Source organism: Patagioenas fasciata, chromosome 10 (genome assembly GCF_037038585.1).
Source record: "Patagioenas fasciata isolate bPatFas1 chromosome 10, bPatFas1.hap1, whole genome shotgun sequence".
NCBI classification, from domain to species: domain Eukaryota; kingdom Metazoa; phylum Chordata; class Aves; order Columbiformes; family Columbidae; genus Patagioenas; species Patagioenas fasciata.
In genome coordinates, this window is record NC_092529.1 from 21,460,290 (window position 1) to 21,485,559 (window position 25,270).

Genomic DNA, 25,270 nt, shown 5'->3' on the forward strand with positions numbered 1-25,270 from the left:
GTATTTTTCTTTGCTGCTCTTTATGTTGCGAGTGATTTCCTGCTGTACTCGTTAGCGATCCGACCCCTTACCCGACAGCGTAAAGCGTTTGAATTGGCTGTTTCCAGTGCCGTTCCGCGGCCTGGGCCCTGATGAGATATTCCGCGTACTGGTACGTCAGCTTACTGGGTTTGCCCATTAAGGCCTCGTATTTCAGATCTTTGCCAGTGATCTTCTTGTAAATGTTTTCCAAACAAACCATGAATGTTCCATGCCCAAACCTACACAGATATAAAGACAAATTGAATTATATTTAATACAGAAAACCCGGCTTTTTGATTTCATGATCTTTCAGGAATAAATTGTAGCCTGTAGCTGTCAAATGTCCCTCAGTTCGCATGCAACGTTTCCACAGCTTTTTCACTGAAAATGAAGTGCTGATTAGCTGAACAATAAATACCACAATAAAAACACGTTACTGGGACAGCACAACAGACTTATCTAGTTTTAAAACATAGCAGTGGTTTGTGTTAGTGTTACTTGCATTTAAGTAGATACCGTAGTTACAGAAGCGATGCCTAGCCTGTGATCTGCTCGCTGCAGAACCAGCTGAATTAACAGAGAGGAGAAAGAATCAGACAGAAGGAAAATTGATCTCTTCTTTAACACAAGAGTATATCAAAACCCACTTGTAATATGGAAATGAAAAACCCCACGGGTTTCTCTAAAAAGCTAGATGCAAAGGAGGACAAGGAACTAACTATATTTTCACGGTATCCTTTTGATAACTCAGGTTTTTTGATCGAGGTGGAAACACTGATGATGGGTCATCAACCACGCCAGTAAATCAGTAATTATTTATAAAGTGTAATCTCAGGATGAAAAAAAGCAGTTTGACTTCATTACTGAAGTCAGGGTGTGGGATTAAAGATGAACTAATGGATATCACTTGAGAAATATGGGATTACCCAGAACACCCTAAGAAGAATAAGAAGTTGCTGTACAACAATTCTATATGCAATAAATTACACATGCGACTTAAGAAGAGCTGCTAGGTAACTTCTAATGCATATAGATTGGTATTTCTGCTCAAACCGGGTATCTACAACGTAAAAAACTGCAAAACACCAATCTAATGAGCATCAGAACCCAGTAGAGATATATCAGGTGCTCTAATAAAGAAATGAAGTCTCTAGGGGCCTAGAAATCAAAATAGTCTTTTAAGGAAAAGGCTACAAAAAGGAAACAGCTGTAGCACTTTCAAACTACAGAATTAGCTTTTTTGAATTAACCCTTCATTCCCTCTCTCCGCCCTGTCTGTTGCTTTGTACTATGAAATACCAAGAAATAAGTAGAAAATTATTTGCAGTAATTCTTAGCAACGGCTGAAAACAACTTAGTCATGGCATCACATTCCAATAGTGAAGGTAACGGCACTGACAGATGCAGCCTTGTCACACTGCCAAAAAATGAAACCCTGTACTGGATCTTTCCCAAAGGAGACAACCGAAATTATGCATGATATTCACTGCAGATGTATTGGTTGCTTTACTCTAGCCTGAAAGTATCACACATGTATTTTGCTAATGTGCTAATTAGAGATGGCCTTTGCATTCACGTCAGGATATCTGACAAGACCTTCGACCCAAGATCAAGGCAGCAATCCACTCACAATAACGATTTCTGTTCGGGTGTACCTTCACATTTTAGACTGGGGCAAGGGCCAGAGAACAAAACTGTTAAAGAACTACCTTCTACTGAAAACAAAATCAAACAAAACCACTACCAGAGATCATGCCACTGTGCTCTGTGTGTTCTATTTGTTTTTTCTTACGTTCCTTAAAGAGCTCACTATATTGTCCTCAGCTCAAAACACTCACCGCTTTCAACCAGCACAGTCAATTCTTTACCCCACCAGAATCCCAGAATCCCAGAGTGTCAGGGGTTGGAAGGGACCTGTAAAGCTCATCCAGTGCAATCCCCCCATGGAGCAGGAACACCCAGCTGAGGTTCCACAGGAAGGTGTCCAGGCGGGTTTGAATGTCTGCAGAGAAGGAGACTCCACAACCTCCCTGGGCAGCCTGGGCCAGGCTCTGACACCCTCACCAGGAACAAGTTTCTTCTCAAATTTAAGTGGAACCTCCTGTGTTTCAGTTTGAATTGAGACTCTGAGGCCCTCAGGCAAAACCCCATATTCCTCTACTCTTCTAGGAGTGGGGAAACAAAAAGGTTTAGGGCTTAAAAGCAGTTTTTACATTGAATAACTGACTTCCCAAATGCAATTACGTAGACAGTAATAAGGCAGCATTTGCTGCAAGTGCATTGCTTTAGAGAGGTAGTCAAAGCTTAGACGCTACAGCAAGTGTTTTGTATAAAAGTATTGACTCTGACTTCTGAAGAGATGATGAAAGCCCAAACCCATGGCGGTGCACAGAGGTTGATGGCACTGACCTTGGGGACTGCGCTTCAGCCACCCACATGAGGTCCATGTTACAGGCCAGCACGGGGATGTGCGGGTGGTGCTGGTGCCAATAGGGATTGCCAGGGTAGCCGCTGGTGAGCAGAACGTCGATGATCAGCTGCAGGTTGGTCTCCCATCTGACCGGCTCCCCAAACAGAACAACAGCTGGGAGAACAAGAATTATAAAATAGAGTGATGGAGTTAGACAACAGGGCACCCAATCTCTGACGCTAAAACTTGGTCTAAAGAGGCTGAACAAGTCATTTGACTTAACCACGAACCGACGAAATACTCACATTAACTTTTACTATATTATATATTCATTCACTCACAGGAAATCTCAGGAGTAACAAGACCCTGCTGCAGAATCTACAGGTTTAAGATATTTTTTTATTGGCCAGGTGTCTCCATAGCACCACAAAACATTAACTTCTAAATTGTATTTCTAACTCTTCCATACTTTTGTGAGTTCTCTGTTTACATACAGTATTAAACACTCCATCAGAGATGTTATCTTGTTGGTTTTAAAACAAAATCTGAATGTTGTTTTTTGACATTTTTCTGGTTTCCAGCAATAATCCAATATGGATTGTTTTAAACCCTGAAGTCCAGTTTCTACCTTCCTGTACTTCAGGTGAGATGAGAGCGAATCCATGGAACTCGGTGCTGCTCACAGCACAGCTCTGAAGTGCCCGTCCTGACTCCTGTGCGAACCAGACCCATTATTCCTGAACTCGTCAATTCACTCCTCGTTTTGAAAGGTCAGAGGAAGATGGAAAGGAAAGGAGACCTCACCCACCTTCTGAAATGTCAAAAACACATGGCTGAAAACTGCACATGTTAAAGAAAAACCAGCTTTATCTCACAGGATGCATTCCAAATTAATGACAGATGTCATTAACGAGGAAAGTTTAGAATTCCCTCAGCCAACTTCCTGAAGTGCCCAACAGTCTAAGGAGAAATTATAGTTATCAAGAAAAGTACAATAAAGATATCTACTAATGGATAGTTGCAAGTAAAGATAACTGACCCTCAATCTTGGGAAGCTCCACAGCAGAGGGGTACTGCAATAAGAAAAAAGTACAAGTTTTCTACAGGATTAAACATCTGCTACTATTTCTAACAGAATAAATTCAAGTATAGCTCCCACAGGAAATGCACTATTTTGATAAACACCTGACGTGGGTGTATTTAGAAACGGGTGTTTCAGGTCTGAAGTGGCAAACGGGCAGCAGACACGTGCGTGTGTTCCACATCCACCACCCTCCTGCAGCTACTGAACCAGAAAGCTGCAGCTGTTGAATTTACTTGTGCATGAAAGTATGGATGTTCAGTTTTCCACAGGAGTAAGAGGCCCCTAGTATTAACAAGACATTTGAAAAATACTTAAAAAAAAAATGGTATTTCTTTAACACTGCTAAAACAAATGAGAGTTTGCACTTCATGATTTACTCCCCACAGTGACAAATACACTAATGGTTTCTGGATCTTCTACATCCACGTGGTGAAGTGAGACAAAAGGGGATAGAACCGGGTTACGGATTCTGCCAACCACAAAGAACTCCCTCACTTCACATGGGGAAAATCCACTCTCTATACTGACCCTGAATATGTACCATCCACGCATGTATTTCCTGTGTATGTATTCACTTCTGTTTGAAATTCTGCACAATTCAGATGAAACCATACTGTAGGTACTGTTAGTATTTAAATAATGGTATAAACAACAAAGAGGGGCTTTGGAGAAAAATTAAGTATCTGCAAAGCATTAATCTACAATCAAAGCAATCTCACAGGCTAGAAACAAGACCAAGATAACCCTATACAGAAGGAAAAAGCTTATTTTATCTTCCATATACCTGCAGAACATAATAAGCTTTCCAAGACAGATTTTCAGTTAGGTATCTGTACTAAATTATAAGTTTTCCCACAACGGTAATTTACAAAATCAAAGACTATGTTAAAGAATTACCACCGATAGAAAAGAAAGTCTACAGTTGTTCTTGAAAATGATGTAACAAAATAAAGCAGCAGCAAAGCAAAGTCAAAACACAACGCAAGAACAACATTACCTCAGTACTTTGAATATTGACCCCGTTATAAAATGTCACCTAATGAGCAAACAAAGAGTTTTAAAACAAAAATACTCACCAGAACATTAGGTCTTCTCTCATGGTCAACTACATCTAGCAAAGGGTGTTTCTCCCGCAACGTTTCGATGGTGATCGGCTGACAGAACCCGAGGCTGGGACAAACCCGTTAAGGATACACAGCTGCTTCCAGTCAACTATTTTTAAAATGGATAATTCCATTTTAACAATGTTAACACATGCAGTTTATCTGGTAAAAGAAATAATTTGGGAAAGAAAGCAACACATCAAAGACTGACCTTTTCCTTCTGGGAGATAAAAGGATGATCGTGGTGTTATTTATAAAAGGGAGACCTGCATGTCTGAGATCTTCAGACAGAAAAGAACCTCCTGATTCGCACAGCAGTGCTCTTACATGCTGATATATCCCATTAAACTTAGTTAACAAGAGGTAATCAAACTAAACCTACTCGTTTACGTACAAAGCAGTTGTGATGCTTCTCTCACCACTGAGACAACTTCTTGCAATACAAAAAAAAGAAAGCTATTTAAATATAGTGATTACACAAACCAAGCCACCTGATTTCATATTGGAATTACCACCACAGGCCATTTGCAAAATTATTTTTAAATAAGATTATCCCCCATGAAAATGCTGTCTAACAGAAATATGCTTTTTATATTTTGCGTTCAGTCTTGTAATACACTTGGCACTTAGCCATGTCCAACTAATAACAGTTAAATGCAATGTTCCTTCAGGAACTTCTCATCACTGTATAGGAAATAAAGCTTACACTTAAATGCTGCATATACATTTTTTACAACTTATTATTTATACCAACTTTAATTAAGTACTAAGTACAGAAGGGAGTTACTGGAAGCATAAGCAAAAGGTTATGCAAAAGTTATGGTCATTAAAATTAGAGTTGGAAGTTTTGGTACCAGTTACATGAACATAATTCAAGTTCTTTTTGGCAATTAGTATAGAAGCGGCAACATATTTTTAAGCCTAGTTCTGTTCTAGATGTTGGTTCAAAGGCAGCGTGACCCAGCCCAGCCACACAAGCTCAAGTCAGATGTGACAAACAGCAGACAGGACATCACGCTCTGTCCTCCAGGGAGCACCAGCCCCTCGTGCTCAACTGCCGTTGACATACGACTCGAAAAATTAACCATTTCATTATTTTCCTTCCCCGTTGAAAACACATACAACAACATTAAACAAATATCGGTGCAGAAACCATTTTCAAAACATAAATTTGACATCACAGTAAGAACTACCATTGCTTATTACTGGATTTCTAGGGTCAAAATATTTGGTCTTCGCTTGATCCACAGGATCCCCTGACCTTGATTAAGGGAAACAAACACGAAGTTGTTGTGGTTTTTTAAAGATACTCTTGAGCAATATCAAGCAGCGGTCCTTGGCCAGATACAAGAACACATTTTTCATGGTAACGTTTGAACATCCGCAGAGGACTGTGTGACATCATGACTTGATCCCGTGAAATCTGTTTGGGATGTAAAAACAAAAGGAGTCTGTTGTTTTTCAGATAGGTTACTTATATGTAGACTTAACTAACAGGTGTGAAAAATTCTATGAATCACAAACCAATCATACATCTCTACGAAAAACTCTACTATATCATTTTCTCCTCAGTTTCACAGATGATATGCCAAGAAAAACAGATTACTGACATATCATCATACACACTTTCTGCTTCCAGAATTCCGCTATGCAACATGAACACCGGGTTTCCTCTCCTAGTTTTGCAAGATCACCAAATCCATTTAGAAAACAAAAGGGAAGAAGAACCAGGACTCCTGTCTCACATGTTATCACAGAAGACACCATTACCACTGGAAAAATCAGTACATTTACCAATGGAAATAGCACTAGCTTTGGACAGTACTTTTTACTTCCATAAGACCTCCAGCAAAGCATTTCAGAGGGCTTAAGGGAAAAACAAAACTGAATTAACTGAGCAGCTTCTAATGAAAGATAATACATTTGGCACATTCGCCGTAAATAAATACCTAAATAAATAGGATTTAAGCTACTCACTGGCACTCCCAGTAGATGAGACAACTGATCAGCTTTTTCCTGGCGAAGGCAATTCCCTGCATTGGTGACAAACACCACGGGCACCAAGAATCGTCCCTGAGAATTAACCAGCTTTTGAAAGGCTGTTCTTGCAGCAGGAATCGGAGTCTTTCCTCGCACCAGCACACCATCAATGTCAAAAAGAAACCCAAAGGATGGCAGGACGTTGAGCTGCAAGGAGGAATTGGAAAGGAGTATGTTACTTATGCCCTTACTTACGCTTACAACAGCTAAAGCCCAATGCAAACAGAGAAGGAAAGGACCTTTAACTTTGTGCATTTTAACGTGCTGTACAGACATACCCGTACACTTGAGCTCCCATTTCCTCACGCACACAGCCTCGGGAGCTTTGCTTTGCTGGTTAGACATCCCAGGACATTTCAGAAGATTGGGATAAATTGAGTTAAACTGATAAAAACAGGTACAAAACACAGGCTGCTGTGCCAGCGAGTTGCACTTCTGATTGATCTGACCCCACTCTATTCCACAGGTAATTCCAATGCACAGAACACTAACAAAAAAAACTACTAACAAAGTAAACAAAAGTAGTTTTCTCAGCAGCAGGTAAGTCTTGAATGTAAATATTGTTCTTGGCTCCTCCCTTACAAGACATTTAGATATTAAAAGTGTCCCTTGCACTTCTGTGTTCCACAACAGGTTTGACTACAGCTAGATATTTGTTGCACTCCTTGTACTTAATTCTTAGTTTTGTATACAGCAGACTAATGCCTACTGTTAAAGTTAGCACCTCCTTCAACAAAGATGCTGTTTGAGTTACCAGATTGACCTCATCGCCTGCCTTTGAAGAGCAGAGCTGGATTCATGAGCCCAGAGCAGGACTATGAGCCAGCGGGTCCAGGTGAGTAGCCTGGAGACTGTGAGCAATGAGACCCGCACCGCATCGGCTTGGACCTGTAATCTGAACCTCATTTCTCTCCTAAGCCTAAAATGGAACCAAGGACTCCCGAGATTTATGAATCCCTCTGTCATCTGATGAAACAGGAGGGAGAAATCGAGTGCTGAGATCGGGCGCAATGGGAAGAACAAGCACAGACGTGACCCCGGCCTGTCACAGACTGACAGCAACCCAGCCCCCGGCTCTGCCGTCCCGGGAGAAGGGTTTCTGCCCATTCGAGCAGCACTTTGTTCCTCATCAATTATTCATCTGGTGCATTTTCCTGCAGCTGGGTACGGCAGAGACAGACACGGCCACAACGTGAAAGCCGAGGTGGTGACAGCTGCTGCCGCTTCTCAAACCATGACACACAAACGACATTTGAAAACCTGCAAGTTAGAGCACATTCCCCAGCAGAGCTTAATTTAATAAAGGCAACACTTTACCCATATTGCCATATCACTGATTTTAACTAGGCAGTTGGGTTTTGTTCAGTTTTACATGCAAGTACCTCTCTGAAGCTCTTTCTGCCCTGGATATTCATCAGTCCTCTTTGAAAACAGCCCCCTGCAGCCATTGTCTCGGAGTTGTGGGTAAGAGTGTTAGGAATGTTACATCAAAAATAAGCCAACTGCAACACCAATGACTGCGCAGGCTTGCTGATAAACACACCACAGTTACCCCAGGCCTTGGGAACTGCTACGTGAAATTACTCAGACTATATTGTAACAGTTTTGTAATAAAAGCAGTTCTTCACATTAATATTAATGTCTGTAAATAAGGAAGGTTACAAGCATGAATTTTACAATGAACAACGATGTAGGAAAAAAAAAGAAGTCTTTTGCGGAGTATATAGAGGAAAAAAAAAAAAATACAAAGGGAATTCGGTGTATGTCCAAAAAGGAAATAACAGAATTAACAGCTACATATTTGCTTTTGACCATAAGAGTCGCGACAGAGCAGCCCAGCAGCGCTGCAACAACAAAGGAGGCGGATGAAGCCACTTTCCGCGGTTCCTCTTTTGTAACGACCGGGCTCAATCGGCGCCTTGGCCGGGGCGCAACCCCCGGTCACCGCCTCCCGGCTGGGGCGGCACCGACCATCCCCCGGCAGCGGAACGGGGACCCGCACCCCCGGCCGCCCCTCGGCCCCTTCCCCGTTGTATCCCCGGGAGGCCGCGCCCGACGAGCCCCTTTCGGTTTCGCTCGGGCTCGCCCCGCACGCCTGGAGGCGACCGGCCCCGCCCAGCCGGCCCGCGGGCTGCCCCCGACCCGCGCTCACCTTGCCGCTGCTCTCCGCCGCCGGCGGGGGGAGGCCGGCGGCCGCGCCGCAGAGCCCGCTGAGCGCCGGCAGCCAGGCCAGCCGGCTCCGGGCGCCGCCCCGAGCGGAACGGAGCGGAAGGGTGCCGCGGAGCAATCCCGGCTTTGCAGTTGCGCTCCCGGCCACTCCGAGCTGAAGAAGCATCTTGAACTGTGTCACGGGAGCTGTTGTGTCCTGCGTTTCTTTGCAGCCGCGCCTGTGGGCGAAGCTGATCCAGGTTCCCGTCTGGGTTCCAGGACCGAGCCTCCAGGACATGCCGTGGGTACGTCATGGCTTTTTCCTCCCTTTGGGAGCTGCCAGCCCCAAGCCCCAGGGTCCGCCAGCGGGCAGGTCTGCGGGTGTGAGGACAGACCTGCTCGTGTGCGTGCTCGTGTGGTTGGTTTCAGGCACCTTTATCATAGCTTGATATGCAAGATCTGCTGACTGCCTCAGGATTTCAGAAACTAATCGCGCCTGTAATTGCGATGTGTCAGTTAGTGTCTCTTCCAAGAGTTGGGGGATACCCGCCCCTTTCAACAAATCCCCATCGTTCTGTCCTAAATGATCTATAGCTGTTACATTGCATAGGTCTGATTTTGCTTGAGTCTTTCATGGTTTTTATCTGATCTCAGGGCAACATGTACACATACTCTTTTTCCTGTTAACTTTTCAAAGAAAAAAAAAATGCTGCAGACCCTCATCAGATAACACGGACTTGAATGGTGCTGGAGAATCATTAGTAACAGGGGGATTCGGCACAGTGCACATTCTCGGCAACACTTTCTAGCATCATAATTATTTGTATAACCTGAGTCCCCAGGCGCATCCCCTTTCCCATCACGATCAGCATGACCTCATTGCCAACTGCTGGATTCACTCGCTAATAGCTGATCTAATCCTTCACACAATTCTTTTGCCCAGTTCTTATCCGGCAACTCCTTCTGCTCTCTTGTGGAAGTTGGAGGGTTAAAAGGTGGTAAAGGCAGATACAAATTGGTAAAAGGACTGATAGTACACTTGTTTACGGCTTTGGCATTCTCAGCTTTCACAGGTTCTTTAGGCAAGTTGTCTGACTCCAATTCTTTGGAATTCTCATCAGGGTTGGGTAATAGTGTAGGAGGACAGCCGCTCGGCATTTTTCCTCCCCCCGCCCCGGACTGCTGTGAATCATCGGGGATGCCGAAGACGCAGCAGGGGGTGGAGTAGGGAGGGCATCAAAGACAGAAACTGGGTAAACTTCACAGTGACTTTCAGGATTCTTATCAGGCTGCAAAGCTGCAAAAACTCCGGCAACAGCAGAGCGTTCAGCCTTAAGATCTTTTAAGGTGGTAATTATAACCTTCCATATAGTTGCTAACGATTTAGCTTCTTTATCTCCATTGCTGACCTTATTCCATAATTTCTGCCCTATATCGTCCCAAAGTTCAAGTTTAAAAGCCTTCTCGGTTTCTGCCGGGTAGCCGTTAGTTCTACACCAAACTAACAGACTACATATGTTACTTTCTTAATATTTAAGTCCTCTCACAGAGACAATATCAGGAGGAGCTTCACTCTTCCCTCGTCCTGCCCCAGCCGCTCGCCTTTTCCGGTGATTTCTTCAACAAATTTGTCTGTGGAACGTCCGTACACCTCCGCCCGGTTCTCAGTCCAGCTGAGCCGCCTCTGGCTGGGCCACTCCAGGCTTTTCCCCGATCGCAGTGATACACTGTTCAGAGCATCACGTCGGGTTCACCATTTGTTGGAGTGAATAAAGGACTCAGCATTATGATTCAATGTGAATCACGCAAAGCCATTTATTACAGAAGCAAGCCTCCTTATATATGCAACTAATCTCTGATCATGCGTCCATGCTCCAAGCAGGCATTCACTAACTGGATATCATCTATGCTCACGAGCTGTCCATGCACTGAAGTCTCACGGCTGATAGGTCTGTTGATTTACGCCATGTTGAGGCCGTGTTATTTCGGAGTTGCTTCTCTCCCACAGCAGATCCTGTTTCCAGCCTTTGAGTTTGCCTTGAAATTCCTGGCTGGTTCAGTAACAAATCTCCATCTAACAGCAAACCCTCCACACTCAGGGGCAGCAGGAGATGGGTACAGGGCTCCCCACAGCAGCCATTTTGCTGCCGCAGGACAAGGTGACGCAGTGCCAGACCCAGAAGCTGCTCGTTGTGTGGCTTGGTCGCCACGACTCCCACGTCTCCCCAGCCCGTCCTCAGCGAAAAAAAACGTGTTTCCTCCAGCACCTGATGTGATGGAGACAAGTTCGTCCACCATGTCCACAACTCCCCAGATAAATAGGGTCTGAGGTATGTAGCAAATGTCCTGGTGATACCAAAATCCAGCCCCTCAGGCACAGACCTGGATGCCCTCTGGGTTGGCAGAAGCCAGGCACAGGGTTCCCCCCACCATTGGTGGGGCCACCAGGCACTGGGGGAGCCTATGAACATGGGCTGAAAGAGACGGGTGAACCTGCCCTGAGGTGAACCTGCCCAGAGGAATCCCCGTGCTCGGTGGCGCCATGAGGTGCAGGGGTCCACCTCGGCCCAGGCCGGCCAGCAGCTCGGCCCATGGTGCTGGGGAGCCTTGCCAGCTCTGGGCCGTGCTGCGGAGGAGAGGCCCTGTGTCCCGCCTGCAGCTGAGGCCTCAGCAGCCTCCTCTCTCCACAGGCTCCACAATCCAGAGGCAGCAGCCAGGTGCAAATATGGCGGCTGCCCCTTGTTCTGTGGCAGAAGGACCAGACGCTGCGGCTCCCCTGAGAGCTGCATCCAACACCAGCAGCTTTTGTTTGGTTGTGGAAATCTGGATTGTTTATTGTCACCACAATCTGTACAGCCCCCCAGCCCGTCCCCAGCAGCACCGCAGTGGTGGGACCAGCCCAGCAGCCTCCAACACCAGCCAGAATCAAAACCAGAGTGTCCAGCCTCGCCAGAACCACCATGGCCCTCAAGCTGTTCTGCAGCTGGAGGATGAGAACAACGGCTTCCAACAGACATTGGAATCAAAATCTGCGCACCCACCATCGCCACAACCTCCACGTCCCCCCAGCCCGTCCCCAGCCCCCCTGCAGCAGCCTGTCTCCTGCAGCGATGCAGGTGCAGGAGCCAGGCAGGAAAATGGCGGTCTCCCCTCAGTCCTGGACGGATGGAGCAGCAGCTGCAGCAGCTCTGAGAAATGCACCCAGTGCCAGGAGACGCTGTTTGAGCCTGGAAAACCAGAGCGTCCTCCACACAGCTCCCGTGTCCCCTCAGCCGACCTCTGGCTGCCCTGCAGCAGCAGGACCAGGACAATGGCGTCAGGCAATATATGAAATTCAAGCCAGCACGTCCATCATCCTCACCACCCCTGTGTCCACCAGCTCATTCACAGCCGCACTGCAGCAGTGGTAGCGGGGGAAGCAGCCCATCATTGTCCAGCACCCAAAGTGCTATATAAGAATATATCCACCATCCCCACAGCTCCCCAGATAAAGAGGGACGGAACTTTTGCAGAGGTGTCTACTGGAGGCACTACAAAGGTCCTCCCTAATTAATGAGCCCGTCATGGGCGCTAATTGATAGGTCAAGGCCATTACCCCTTGGGGTGCTGCAAAGTGTCTGTACATCTGGGTGCACAGCCCCCTGTCACTGTACAGCAGCAAGCCCGGGGCTTCTCAGGCTAAAGGGAGCCTGGGCCTGGTGTTTGTTCTGAGGCCTTGGCTAAGATGGCAGTCGCTTTGGCCCGTTACCGTGTTGCGAGGTAAACGGTTTTAACGCTTCTCCCGGGCAGCGCAGGTGATCGTTGTTCTCTCCAGTGCTCTACGAGGCTTCCTGTGTGCCAGAGCTCTCCCGGGGACGAAGCCCCCAGGGGTCCTGTGTTGGTCCATCCTCTCCTCAAGAGCTGTTTCTCGTGGCCTGAACACAGTGTGTCAGAGCAGCCAGAGCTGGCCAAGAAGTCAATGGCCCCTCCACCGCTCACAACACCTTGCACTGAGCAGGGACATCTTCAACAGCATCTGTTGGCTCAGAGCCCCAACCAGTCTAAGCATTAAGAAGAAATGGAAAATCAAAGGCTTTATCTTCCCGGTAAAACAAAAGTGATCCTTGAGGTCCCCCAAGGCGCCAGACCAGGTTCCAGCCTGGAAGCTGCCAACCTTGAGCTTGTCTGCAGGCTGAAATCCCACACTCTTGGTGCTGACGAGCAGCCACTGACAGCACCCGAGGAGGTCAGCAGTCCCGTGGCTGTGGTCTCCTGCAGTTCTGGGCACTTTGAGCTCCTCCTGCCCCTGTGCCAGTGCCTGCAGAACAGGGCAGAGCTGTGGGCCCAGCCCCAGGCGGGACGGTGTCTCAGCCCTTGCACGGAGCTGCCCCACGGGACGTGCTCCCCTCCTGGGAGGCAGCTCCCGGGCTCTGCTCCAGCACCTGCCACCAGCGCCCTGAGCCGTCCCCACGCGGCCTCGGCCCGGCCGGGAGGTGACAGTGATTGTGACGTCACAGAGCCTGCAGTGCCAACCATAAGAAGTGGGTGCGCAGCCCCCCGCCCCCAGTGCAGCAGCAGCAGCAGCAGCAGCAGCAGCAGCAGCAGCAGCAGCAGCAGCAGCCGCCGCAGCACAAAGACGTTGCGAGTGCACGGGACCATGTTCCCCACCCGCCGCCTCCTCTTCCTCCTCCTCCTGCTGGCCCTGCATGCCGGGCCTGCCCAGGCTGCTCCGTGGCGAGCACGGGGAGCAGGTGAGCGGTGCAGCCTTTCACGGCCAGCGGGCTCTTCTCCCCAGGCAGTGGGGTGATGGTTGTTCCCTCCAGTGCTTCCTCTGTGTGCCAGAGCTCCCCTGGGAGGGAAGGCCCCAGGGCCCCTGTGTTGGTCCATCCTCTCCTCAAGAGCTGTTTCTCGTGGCCTGAACAGAGTGTGTCAGAGCAGCCAGAGCCGGCCAAGTGGTCACCGGCCCCTCTGCAGTTTTGGCAATGTCCAACTCCAACTGTCCACTCCCATGTGGGCGCCCGATCCCATTCCAGTGCCTGCGGTTCCCTAAGGCAGCAGTGGATCCCAGCGGGCAATGGAAACATTTCTTCTCTGTGCTTGTTTCTAGATGAGGCTGGTGGCAACGATTATCCAGCTTCCTGGCTGGATGTAGCTTCGGAGCCCTTGCGGTATCCTGGAGGTAAGTTGCATGTGAAATGCAAGTTGCTCCTTGTGTGGCCCCCACTCAGACAGGGAGGAGAGCCGAGAGGGAACGGGTCAGGCTCAGTGATGTGACTCTTTGCCACACGCTCCCGAGCGGAAGGGAGGGATGAGTGCCGCGGAGCAATCCCGTCTTTGCATTCCACTCCCGGCCACTCCGAGCTGAAGAAGCATCTTGAACTGTGTCACGGGAGCTGTTGTGTCCTGCGTTTCTTTGCAGCCGCGCCTGTGGGCAAAGCTGATCCAGGTTCCCGTCTGGGTTCCAGGACCGAGCCTCCAGGACATGCCATGGGTACGTCATGGCTTTTTCCTCCCTTTGGGAGCTGCCAGCCCCAAGCCCCAGGGTCCGCCAGCCGGGCAGGTCTGCGGGTGTGAGGACAGACCTGCTCGTGTGCGTGCCCTCTCCTTGCGCGGTCCCCTCACCGCTTCTGCCATTCAGTGCTGCCCATGCAGATCACAGCAGGTGATGGAAGCTTCTCTGGCTCTTTATTGACAGATGATCCCGAAGGATGGACTTTTCCGGCTCCTCGGCAGCGTGCTGGGCTACGGCCCGGCTGGCGTCCCAGGGGTGAGCAGTCTGTCTGTGCTGAGCTCACAACCTCTGCCTTTTTTTTCTGTAATGTATTAATCTCACTTGTAACTGAATCTTGTTTCTAAGGTCTTCCAAGACCAATGCATGAAGCTGAAGAAGCAAAAACAACCCCAGAGCCATCTGAAGTCATGAAGCAACTCCTGGATGAACTGCGCAGAGCACAGGGTGGGTATATTTTACTCAGAATTAGCTGTGAGTCTCAGCATCCGAAGGTTTAGGTACGGGTCTGGACAGGCTGTACAGCAGGAAGGGGTCGATCAGAGCCCCGCTGCAGCAATGCTGGTGTCACGCCTTGCAGCTGCCAGAGAGATGGTGCAGGGATTGCGCAGCCACTTGTGGTTCAAGCCAAGTGTCAGGGGCAGCTGCTGGGATGGGGCAAACGTGCCTGGTGCTGGTGCTTCCAGGAAGGGCAGGAGGGCCTTGCAGAGGAGTCTTCTCCAAAGGGCTGTTTCCCCAGCTGGCCTGGCTGCAGCTTCTTCCCGTTCTCTTCGAAGGACGGCGCTCAGCATCACCCTAAAGTTTGCCCACAATGTGCAGTGCAAACCAGAAGGTCACGTGCCATTTCCTGGTGTCCCAGCAGGGCCAGATGTGGCTGTTGTTCGGAGCACTGCCAGGCGCAGCCTCAGAAGCCCAGCCCTGGTTTCTAAACCTTAGCCGTGCCTTTGAGACGTCTTGCCCCCCGAAGATACCAATCTCCCTCATGGGGAACGGTTCCATCTGATCCAGCCCTCCCTCTTTCTTTCTCAAGAGACGAACCGCAAGGCTGTGCAGAAGGAGGTGTTTCCGGAAGGAAGCCGCAGCTCCCTGCCGGGCTCTGGTGAAGCAGCAGAGGCGATGCCAGCCGCTGGTATGCCAGGTAATCACTGTCGCATGGTCAGGCAGTGTCACCCATCAGGATGGGTGTGTGTCAGCAGGCTCTTCCCCCAGTGCCCGCTCTTGCACGTCACCTCACAGCCAAAACACAAAGTGCTTTGGGCTCGTGCCGTCTGGGCCACGTTCTGCAGCTGATGGGGAATGTGACTGTTGTGCAAACGCACCTCCCGCTGTAGCTGCGGCCCAGAGCTTGCCCTGAAGTCCGCAGAGGCTCAAAGCACAGGAGCAGCACCGAGCGGGATCCCAAAGGGGATCTGAGGTCCAGAGCGATGCCCTGACGGCCAGATCGGGCAGGGGCTTAGAGGGAACCTCCCCGTCCCCCTGCATCCTCTGTGCCTGAGCCGTGCTGAGGCTTTACCTCTCGTCTCTGCTTTCTGACAGGGCTGCCAAGGCCCAGAGGTTACCAGCCCAGCAGCCTAAATGAATTCCGTTGGACGAACTCAGGTACTGAGCGGTCTTGGTGGGGTCCCTGAACAGGAGACACGTCCCAAAACTTGGGAGCGGCTGCAAGCGATGCCCACGCAGGAGAAAAGGCAGACGGGGAGAGCAAGGCTCATGTCCCTCTTGAGAGGGCCGGACTCCGTCCCCTGCGCCTGTGGGAGCTGGACTGGGGGGCAGAGCTGGGGCTGGCAATGCCTGCTGCAGGGACGGCTTTTGTCCGTGTCCCTCAAAGGAGTGACTGGCCAAGCAGCTGCGCTCCCCCCATGCTGTCCTTCTGGCCTTCTGGGTTTTGTTTGGTGGGACAACCTGTCCCAAAAGGTGGGAGTCCTGTCCCAAAGGATGGGAGTTCTGTCCCAAAGGGTGGGAGTCCTGTCCCAAAGGGTGGGAGTCCTGTCCCAGAGGGTGGGACGGTGTCTCCAGGGAGCAGCACTGAGAGAAACCAGGAAATTGCTGGCCATATCGAACGTGCTGCAAGCTTAGCAGTGGTGCACAGGATGGACTAACATCTTGAATTTCTCCTCCAGATGTGGTCGGCGAGAGTACCACAGGTGCTCCCAATCCCCAGGGGAGTGCAAGTGTTAGCGGTCCTGATGTTATGCGAAAATTCTCCACTATAAGCAGAATAATAGCCGCGTCTACTGTGCCACTTGCACTTCTGTTAATTTTCCTCATGGTCTGGAAATGCAGGAAGGCAAAAAAGTGAGTTATTGCTTTTCCCACCACTGCTTCCTTAGGTGGCTGCGTGTACCACAAAGAATTTCTAGTCCGGCTGCTGCGGAGTGGCCAGTTACTGGCTGGGCAAAGAACTCTGCTGAGGATTCTGCTGCTGTCGGATGCTTCAATTGGCCTCTTAATCCCTGGGCCGCCTTCCCAGGAGCCCGCCCTGACTGGGGCCAGGCTTAGCTCAAACTGACCCTGCCTGGGCAAGAGCAGCCCCAGGACTGGCAGGCACAGGCAAAGCCAGGGCAGGAGGAGAAGGAGCAGGGGATGAGATTGCCCAAGAAAGCGAGATGCTCACTGTCACCCACTCCCGAGCAGTGAACCTGCCCAGAGGAATCCCCGTGCTCGGTGGTGCCATGGAGTTCAGGGGTCCACCTCGGCCCAGGCCGGCCAGCAGCTCAGCCCGTGGTGCTGGGGAGCCTTGCCAGCTCTGGGCCGTGCTGCGGAGGAGAGGCCCTGTGTCCCGCCTGCAGCTGAGGCCTCAGCAGCCTCCTCTCTCCACAGGCTCCACGATGCAGATAGAGAAGCCGGGCGGGAAAAAGGCGGCTGCCCCTTGTTCTGTGGCCGAAGGACCAGACGCTGCAGTTTCCCTGAGAGCTACATCCAACAGCAGCTCCCACTGTTTGATCCTGGAAATCTGGAGTGTCCATTGTCGCCACAATCCTCACAGTCCTCCAGCCCGTACCCAGCAGCACCGCAATGGTGGGACCAGCCCAGCGGCCTCCTAGACCAGCCGGAATCAGAACCAGAGTGTCCGGCCTCTCCAGAATCCCCACGGCTTCCAGAACTATCACCATCTCCGCTGCAACAGCAGGATGAGAACAACGGGACACAAAAGACAGAGTCAAAACCTGTGCTCCCACCGTCACCACAACCTGGATGCCTCCCCAACCTGTCCTCAGAGGCCCCACAGCAGCAGAAGAAGCCAAGTGTCCTCAAGCGCCTCTCATGCTGCAAATGAGTTCGTCCACCACGTCCACAGCTCCCCAAATAAAGAGGGACTCAGGTGTTGAACATGTGTCCGTGTGGTACCAAAATCAAACCCTGCGAGGCACCAGTGTTGGGTGAGCTCCAAAGCCTGGACACAGCTCTGGACGCCCTCAGGGGCAAAAGGAGATGGGTACGGGGCTCCCCACAGCAGCCATTTTGCTGCCACAGGACAAGGTGACGCAGTGCCAGACCCAGAAGTTGCTTCTTGTGTGGCTCGGTCGCCATGACTCCCACGTCTCTCCAGCCCGTCCTCAGCTGCTCTGCAGCAGCGAAAAAAAACGTGTTTCCTCCAGCACCTGATGTGATGGAGACAAGTTTGTCCACCATGTCCACAACTCCCCAGATAAATAGGGTCTGAGGTATGTAACAAATGTCCTGGTGATACCAAAATCCAGCCCCTCAGGCACAGACCTGGATGCCCTCTGGGTTGGCAGAAGCCAGGCACAGGGCTCCCCCCACCATTGGTGGGGCCACCAGGCACTGGGGGAGCCTATGACCATGGGCTGAAAGAGATGGGTGAACCTGCCCTGAGGTGAACCACAATCCAGAGGCAGCAGCCAGGTGCAAATATGGCGGCTGCCCCTTGTTCTGTGGCAGAAGGACCAGACGCTGCGGCTCCCCTGAGAGCTGCATCCAACACCAGCAGCTTTTGTTTGGTTGTGGAAAGCTGGCGTATCAGCCCTTCACACAATCTGCACAGCCCTCCAGCCCGTCCCCAGCAGCACCGCAGTGGTGGGACCAGCCCAGCGGCCTCCAACACCAGCCAGAATCAGAACCAGAGTGTCCAGCCTCGCCAGAACCACCATGGCCCTCAAGCTGTTCTGCAGCTGGAGGATGAGAACAACGGCTTCCAACAGACATTGGAATCAAAATCTGCGCACCCACCATCGCCACAACCTCCACGTCCCCCCAGCCCATCCCCAGCCCCCCTGCAGCAGCCTGTCTCCTGCAGCGATGGGTGTGTGTCAGCAGGCTCTTCCCCCAGTGCCCGCTCTTGCACCTCACCTCACAGCCAAAACACAAAGTGCTTTGGGTTCGTGCCGTCTGGGCCACGTTCTGCAGCTGATGGGGAATGTGACTGTTGCACAAACGCACCTCCCGCTGTAGCTGCGGCCCAGAGCTTGCCCTGAGTCCCCAGAGGCTCAAGGCACAGGAGCAGCACCGAGCGGGATCCCAAAGGGGATCTGAGGTCCAGAGCGATGCCCTGACGGCCAGATCGGGCAGGGCCTTAGAGGGAACCTCCCCGTCCCCCTGCATCCTCTGTGCCTGAGCCGTGCTGAGGCTTTACCTCTCGTCTCTGCTTTCTGACAGGGCTGCCAAGGCCCGGAGGTTACCAGCCCAGCAGCCTAAATGAATTCCATAGGACGAACTCAGGTACTGAGCGGTCTTGGTGGGGTCCCTGAACAGGAGACACATCCCAAAACCTGGGAGCGGCTGCAAGCGATGCCCACGCAGGAGAAAAGGCAGACGGGGAGAGCAAGGCTCATGTCCCTCTTGAGAGGGCCGGACTCCGTCCCCTGCGCCTGTGGGAGCTGGACTGGGGGGCAGAGCTGGGGCTGGCAATGCCTGCTGCAGGGACGACTTTTGTCCGTGTCCCTCAAAGGAGCGAGTGGCCAAGCAGCTGCGCTCCCCCCATGCTGTCCTTCTGACCTTCTGGGTTTTGTTTGGTGGGACAACCTGTCCCAAAGGGTGGGAGTCCTGTCCCAAAGGATGGGAGTCCTGTCCCAGAGGGTGGGATGGTGCCTCCAGCTAGCAGCACCAAGGGAAACCAGGAACTTGCTGGCCGTATAGAAGGTGCTGCAAGCTTAGCAGTGGTGCACAGGATGGACTAACATCTGAATTTCTCCTCCAGATGTGGCTGGTAACACAACCACAGGTGGTCCCAATCCCAAGGGGAGCTCAAGTGTTTTCTGCCCTGAAGTTTTGGGAAAGCGCTGCGTCATATTCACAGTAACAACTATAATTTCCATACCACTGGTTAGTGCTCTTCTGCGTCGCGATCTGGCAGTGGAGGACGGCTAAAAAGTGAGTTATTGCTTTTCCCACCACGGCTTCCTTAGGTGGCTGCGTGTACCACAAAGAATTTCTAGTCCAGCTGCTGCGGAGTGGCCAGTTACTGGCTGGGCAAAGAACTCTGCTGAGGATTCTGCTGCTGTCGGATGCTTCAATTGGCCTCTTAATCCCTGGGCCACCTTCCCAGGAGCCCGCCCTGACTGGGGCCAGGCTTAGCTCAAACTGACCCTGCCTGGGCAAGAGCAGCCCCAGGACTGGCAGGCACAGGCAAAGCCAGGGCAGGAGGAGAAGGAGCAGGGGATGAGATTGCCCAAGAAAGCGAGATGCTCACTGTCACCCGCTCCTGAGCGGTGAACCTGCCCAGAGGAATCCCCGTGCTCGGTGGTGCCATGAGGTGCAGGGGTCCACCTCGGCCCAGGCCGGCCAGCAGCTCGGCCCGTGGTGCTGGGGAGCCTTGCCAGGTCTGGGCCGTGCTGCGGAGGACAGGCCCTGTGTCCCGCCTGCAGCTGAGGCCTCAGCAGCCTCCTCTCTCCACAGGCTCCGTGATGCAGAGGCAGCAGCCAGGCGGTCTGGAATATGGCAGCCACCCCTCACCCCAGAGAAGAAGACCTGGCACTGTGGCACTTCTGAGAGGTACACCCAAAACCAGCAGCTGCTGTCCTTGCTTGCAAAACTTGCACATCCTCCATCCCTACAGCTCCTGTCTCCCCCCAGCACATCATCGGCTGCCGAGCAGCAGTGGGAGCCCAATAACATCATCAAGAAACTTATGGACTTCAAGTCAGCTCGTCCGCACTCCTCTCCACCCCTGCGTCCTTCTGGCCCATCACCATCTGCTCTGCAGGGACAGGACCAGAATGGTGCTCTGCAGCATCAGATTGGCGTCAAGGAAGCACGTCCAGCCTCGTCGCCACCCCAACGTTCCCAGAGCCCATTCTTTGCTGACCTGAAGCTACTGAAGGCATGGAAAAAGCCCAATGTCATCCAGCTCCCATAGTGCTGGTGACGTGCGTCCACCATCCCCACAGTTTCCCAAATAAAGGGGACTGTTATGTTGCACAGGTGTCTTGGTTGTACCAAAATCAACTCGCAGGCACAACCCCGCATCCCCTTCGGGTCGGCAGGAGCCAGGCGCTGGGCTCCCCCCACCAGCAGGGGGGCCACCAGGGGCTGCGGGAGCCCATAGCCATGGTCTGAAACAGTCGGTGACACCAATGTGACCAACACACGGTGCGGGAGGTGGTGACAGGAGCCCAGCCTGGGCAGTCGCACGGAACGGTGAGGGGCTGTGGGGTGAGGCAGCGTTTGTTGCAGCGGGGTCATCTGGCCATGGACCTTGTCAAATGGGATACCCAGATAAAAGTGGGAAGCCATCCAGAGCACCTCTAAGGATATGAGCCCGACGAGCAAATGTACTGGAGGCACAACAAAGGCCCTCCCTAATTAATGAGCCCTTGAGTGGCCCTAATTGACAGGTCAAGGCCATCAGCCTTGGGGTGCTGCAAAGTGCCTGCACATCTGGGTGCACAGCCCTGGGCTTCCTAGGCTAAAGGGAGCCTGGGCCTGGTGCTCGTTTTGAGGCCTTGGCTAAGATGGCAGTCGCTTTGGCCCATTACGGTGTTGCGAGGTAAACGGTTTTAACGCTTCTCCCGGGCAGCGCAGGTGATCGTTGTTCCCTCCAGTGCTTTACGAGGCTTCCTGTGTGCCAGAGCTCTCCCGCGAGGGAAGCCCCCAGGGGCCCTGTGTTGGTCCATCCTCTCCTCAACAGCTGTTTCTCGTGGCCTGAACAGAGTGTGTCAGAGCAGCCAGAGCCGGCCAAGAGGTCACCGGCCCCTCTGCAGTTTTGGCAATGTCCAGCTCCAACTGTCCACTCCCATGTGGGCGCCCGATCCCATTCCAGTGCCTGCGGTTCCCTAAGGCAGCAGTGGATCCCAGCGGGCAATGGAAACATTTCTTCTCTGTGCTTGTTTCTAGATGAGGCTGGTGGCAACGATTATCCAGCTTCCTGGCTGGATGTAGTTTCGGAGCCCTTGCGGTATCCTGGAGGTAAGTTGCATGTGAAATGCAAGTTGCTCCTTGTGTGGCCCCCACTCATACAGGGAGGAGAGCCGAGAGGGAACGGGTCAGGCTCAGTGATGTTCCCTGGGGCGCTTTCCCTTGCCAAGCTGCCTTTGCCAGGGTCTTGGAGCCTGAGGTGCCCCGGTGCCAAATACCAGGGCAGTGTCTGGCTGGGGTTGAGTCTGGAGCTGCTGTCAGCTCCAGGGAGTCCTTTCTCCCGGTAGCTCTGCACGGGCTTCGTTTGGTCCCAGCACGGTGCCGCTGCAGGCACGTGGTGACTCTTTGCCCCACGCTCCCGAGCGGAAGGGAGGGATGAGTGCCGCAGAGCAATCCCGTCTTTGCATTCCACTCCCGGCCACTCCGAGCTGAAGAAGCATCTTGAACTGTGTCACGGGAGCTGTTGTGTCCTGCGTTTCTTTGCAGCCGCGCCTGTGGGCAAAGCTGATCCAGGTTCCCGTCTGGGTTCCAGGACCGAGCCTCCAGGACATGCCGTGGGTACGTCATGGCTTTTTCCTCCCTTTGGGAGCTGCCAGCCCCAAGCCCCAGGGTCCGCCAGCCGGGCAGGTCTGCGGGTGTGAGGACAGACCTGCTCGTGTGCGTGCCCTCTCCTTGCGCGGTCCCCTCACCGCTTCTGCCATTCAGTGCTGCCCATGCAGATCACAGCAGGTGATGGAAGCTTCTCTGGCTCTTTATTGACAGATGATCCCGAAGGATGGACTTTTCCGGCTCCTCGGCAGCGTGCTGGGCTACGGCCCGGCTGGCGTCCCAGGGGTGAGCAGTCTGTCTGTGCTGAGCTCACAACCTCTGCCTTGTTTTTCTGTAATGTATTAATCTCACTTGTAACTGAATCTTGTTTCTAAGGTCTTCCAAGACCAATGCATGAAGCTGAAGAAGCAAAAACAACCCCAGAGCCATCAGAAGTCATGAAGCAACTCCTGGATGAACTGCGCAGAGCACAGGGTGGGTATATTTTACTCAGAATTAGCTGTGAGTCTCAGCATCCGAAGGTTTAGGTACCGGTCTGGACAGGCTGTACAGCAGGAAGGGGTCGATCAGAGCCCCGCTGCAGCAATGCTGGTGTCACGCCTTGCAGCTGCCAGAGAGATGGTGCAGGGATTGCGCAGCCACTTGTGGTTCAAGCCAAGTGCCAGGGGCAGCTGCTGGAATGAGGCAAATGTGCCTGGTGCTGGTGCTTCCAGGAAGGGCAGGAGGGCCTTGCAGAGGAGTCTTCTCCAAAGGGCTGTTTCCCCAGCTGGCCTGGCTGCAGCTTCTTCCCGTTCTCTTCGAAGGACGGCGCTCAGCATCACCCTAAAGTTTGCCCACAATGTGCAGTGCAAACCAGAAGGTCACGTGCCATTTCCTGGTGTCCCAGCAGGGCCAGACGTGGCTGTTGTTCGGAGCACTGCCAGGCGCAGCCTCAGAAGCCCAGCCCTGGTTTCTAAACCTTAGCCGTGCCTTTGAGACGTCTTGCCCCCCGAAGATACCAATCTCCCTCATGGGGAACGGTTCCATCTGATCCAGCCCTCCCTCTTTCTTTCTCAAGAGACGAACCGCAAGGCTGTGCAGAAGGAGGTGTTTCCGGAAGGAAGCCGCAGCTCCCTGCCGGGCTCTGGTGAAGCAGCAGAGGCGATGCCAGCCGCTGGTATGCCAGGTAATCACTGTCGCATGGTCAGGCAGTGTCACCCATCAGGATGGGTGTGTGTCAGCAGGCTCTTCCCCCAGTGCCCGCTCTTGCACGTCACCTCACAGCCAAAACACAAAGTGCTTTGGGCTCGTGGCGTCTGGGCCACGTTCTGCAGCTGATGGGGAATGTGACTGTTGTGCAAACGCACCTCCCGCTGTAGCTGCGGCCCAGAGCTTGCCCTGAAGTCCGCAGAGGCTCAAAGCACAGGAGCAGCACCGAGCGGGATCCCAAAGGGGATCTGAGGTCCAGAGCGATGCCCTGACGGCCAGATCGGGCAGGGCCTTAGAGGGAACCTCCCCGTCCCCCTGCATCCTCTGTGCCTGAGCCGTGCTGAGGCTTTACCTCTCGTCTCTGCTTTCTGACAGGGCTGCCAAGGCCCAGAGGTTACCAGCCCAGCAGCCTAAATGAATTCCATTGGACGAACTCAGGTACTGAGTGGTCTTGGTGGGGTCCCTGAACAGGAGACACGTCCCAAAACCTGGGAGCGGCTGCAAGCAATGCCCACGCAGGAGAAAAGGCAGACGGGGAGAGCAAGGCTCATGTCCCTCTTGAGAGGGCCGGACTCCGTCCCCTGCGCCTGTGGGAGCTGGACTGGGGGGCAGAGCTGGGGCTGGCAATGCCTGCTGCAGGGACGGCTTTTGTCCGTGTCCCTCAAAGGAGCGACTGGCCAAGCAGCTGCGCTCCCCCCATGCTGTCCTTCTGGCCTTCTGGGTTTTGTTTGGTGGGACAACCTGTCCCAAAGGGTGGGAGTCCTGTCCCAAAGGATGGGAGTCCTGTCCCAAAAGGTGGGAGTCCTGTCCCAAAGGATGGGAGTTCTGTCCCAAAGGGTGGGAGTCCTGTCCCAAAGGGTGGGAGTCCTGTCCCAGAGGGTGGGACGGTGTCTCCTGGGAGCAGCACTGAGAGAAACCAGGAAATTGCTGGCCATATCAAACGTGCTGCAAGCTTAGCAGTGGTGCACAGGATGGACTAACATCTTGAATTTCTCCTCCAGATGTGGTCGGCGAGAGTACCACAGGTGCTCCCAATCCCCAGGGGAGTGCAAGTGTTAGCGGTCCTGATGTTATGCGAAAATTCTCCACTATAAGCAGAATAATAGCCGCGTCTACTGTGCCACTTGCACTTCTGTTAATTTTCCTCATGGTCTGGAAATGCAGGAAGGCAAAAAAGTGAGTTATTGCTTTTCCCACCACTGCTTCCTTAGGTGGCTGCGTGTACCACAAAGAATTTCTCGTCCGGCTGCTGCGGAGTGGCCAGTTACTGGCTGGGCAAAGAACTCTGCTGAGGATTCTGCTGCTGTCGGATGCTTCAATTGGCCTCTTAATCCCTGGGCCGCCTTCCCAGGAGCCCGCCCTGACTGGGGCCAGGCTTAGCTCAAACTGACCCTGCCTGGGCAAGAGCAGCCCCAGGACTGGCAGGCACAGGCAAAGCCAGGGCAGGAGGAGAAGGAGCAGGGGATGAGATTGCCCAAGAAAGCGAGATGCTCACTGTCACCCGCTCCCGAGCGGTGAACCTGCCCAGAGGAATCCCCGTGCTCGGTGGTGCCATGGAGTTCAGGGGTCCACCTCGGCCCAGGCCGGCCAGCAGCTCAGCCCGTGGTGCTGGGGAGCCTTGCCAGCTCTGGGCCGTGCTGCGGAGGAGAGGCCCTGTGTCCCGCCTGCAGCTGAGGCCTCAGCAGCCTCCTCTCTCCACAGGCTCCATGATGCAGATAGAGAAGCCGGGCGGGAAAAAGGCGGCTGCCCCTTGTTCTGTGGCCGAAGGACCAGACGCTGCAGTTTCCCTGAGAGCTACATCCAACAGCAGCTCCCACTGTTTGATCCTGGAAATCTGGAGTGTCCATTGTCGCCACAATCCTCACAGTCCTCCAGCCCATACCCAGCAGCACCGCAATGGTGGGACCAGCCCAGCGGCCTCCTAG

General features: G+C 52.5%; 3 protein-coding genes across 12 annotated transcripts in view; 2 read left to right on the top strand and 1 right to left on the bottom strand.

Annotated features, from left to right (window-relative positions):
* The window catches only part of LOC136105797 (haloacid dehalogenase-like hydrolase domain-containing 5), a 27,950-nt gene extending 18,846 nt beyond the window's left edge, over window positions 1–9,104 (bottom strand). For 9 of the 10 annotated variants that reach the window (XR_011740784.1, XR_010652042.2, XR_011740783.1 and 6 more), the window contains exons 1-7: window positions 8,811–9,104; window positions 6,596–6,805; window positions 5,929–6,041; window positions 4,592–4,685; window positions 3,471–3,504; window positions 2,431–2,605; window positions 72–260 (exon numbers count right to left, since the gene is read on the bottom strand). Coding sequence is in view for 7 of the 10 variants with exons in the window: in XM_071813300.1 (XP_071669401.1) it covers window positions 72–260; window positions 2,431–2,605; window positions 3,471–3,504; window positions 4,592–4,685; window positions 5,929–6,041; window positions 6,596–6,805; window positions 8,811–9,104 (1,109 nt within the window). In the remaining 3 variants the exon portion in view is untranslated. Of the gene's footprint in view, window positions 1–71; window positions 261–2,430; window positions 2,606–3,470; window positions 3,505–4,591; window positions 4,686–5,928; window positions 6,042–6,595; window positions 6,806–8,040; window positions 8,124–8,810 lie in introns of those variants that run through there. The other variant, XM_071813301.1, reaches the window with a different exon arrangement.
* LOC136105604 (uncharacterized) lies at window positions 8,421–18,237 on the top strand. The gene is made up of 7 exons (XM_065845270.2): window positions 8,421–9,111; window positions 14,481–14,552; window positions 14,643–14,741; window positions 15,325–15,432; window positions 15,831–15,893; window positions 16,415–16,589; window positions 17,115–18,237. Exons 1-7 carry the CDS (start codon window positions 8,421–8,423, stop codon window positions 17,569–17,571), a joined length of 1,665 nt encoding a protein of 554 aa, XP_065701342.1. The 3' UTR covers window positions 17,572–18,237.
* A 3,225-nt stretch (window positions 18,238–21,462) lies between these two features.
* Window positions 21,463–25,270, top strand: LOC139828710 (uncharacterized). Its single transcript, XM_071812844.1, has 8 exons — window positions 21,463–21,490; window positions 21,588–21,659; window positions 21,972–22,166; window positions 22,371–22,442; window positions 22,533–22,631; window positions 23,215–23,322; window positions 23,721–23,783; window positions 25,047–25,270. Exons 1-8 carry the CDS (start codon window positions 21,463–21,465, stop codon window positions 25,268–25,270), a joined length of 861 nt encoding a protein of 286 aa, XP_071668945.1.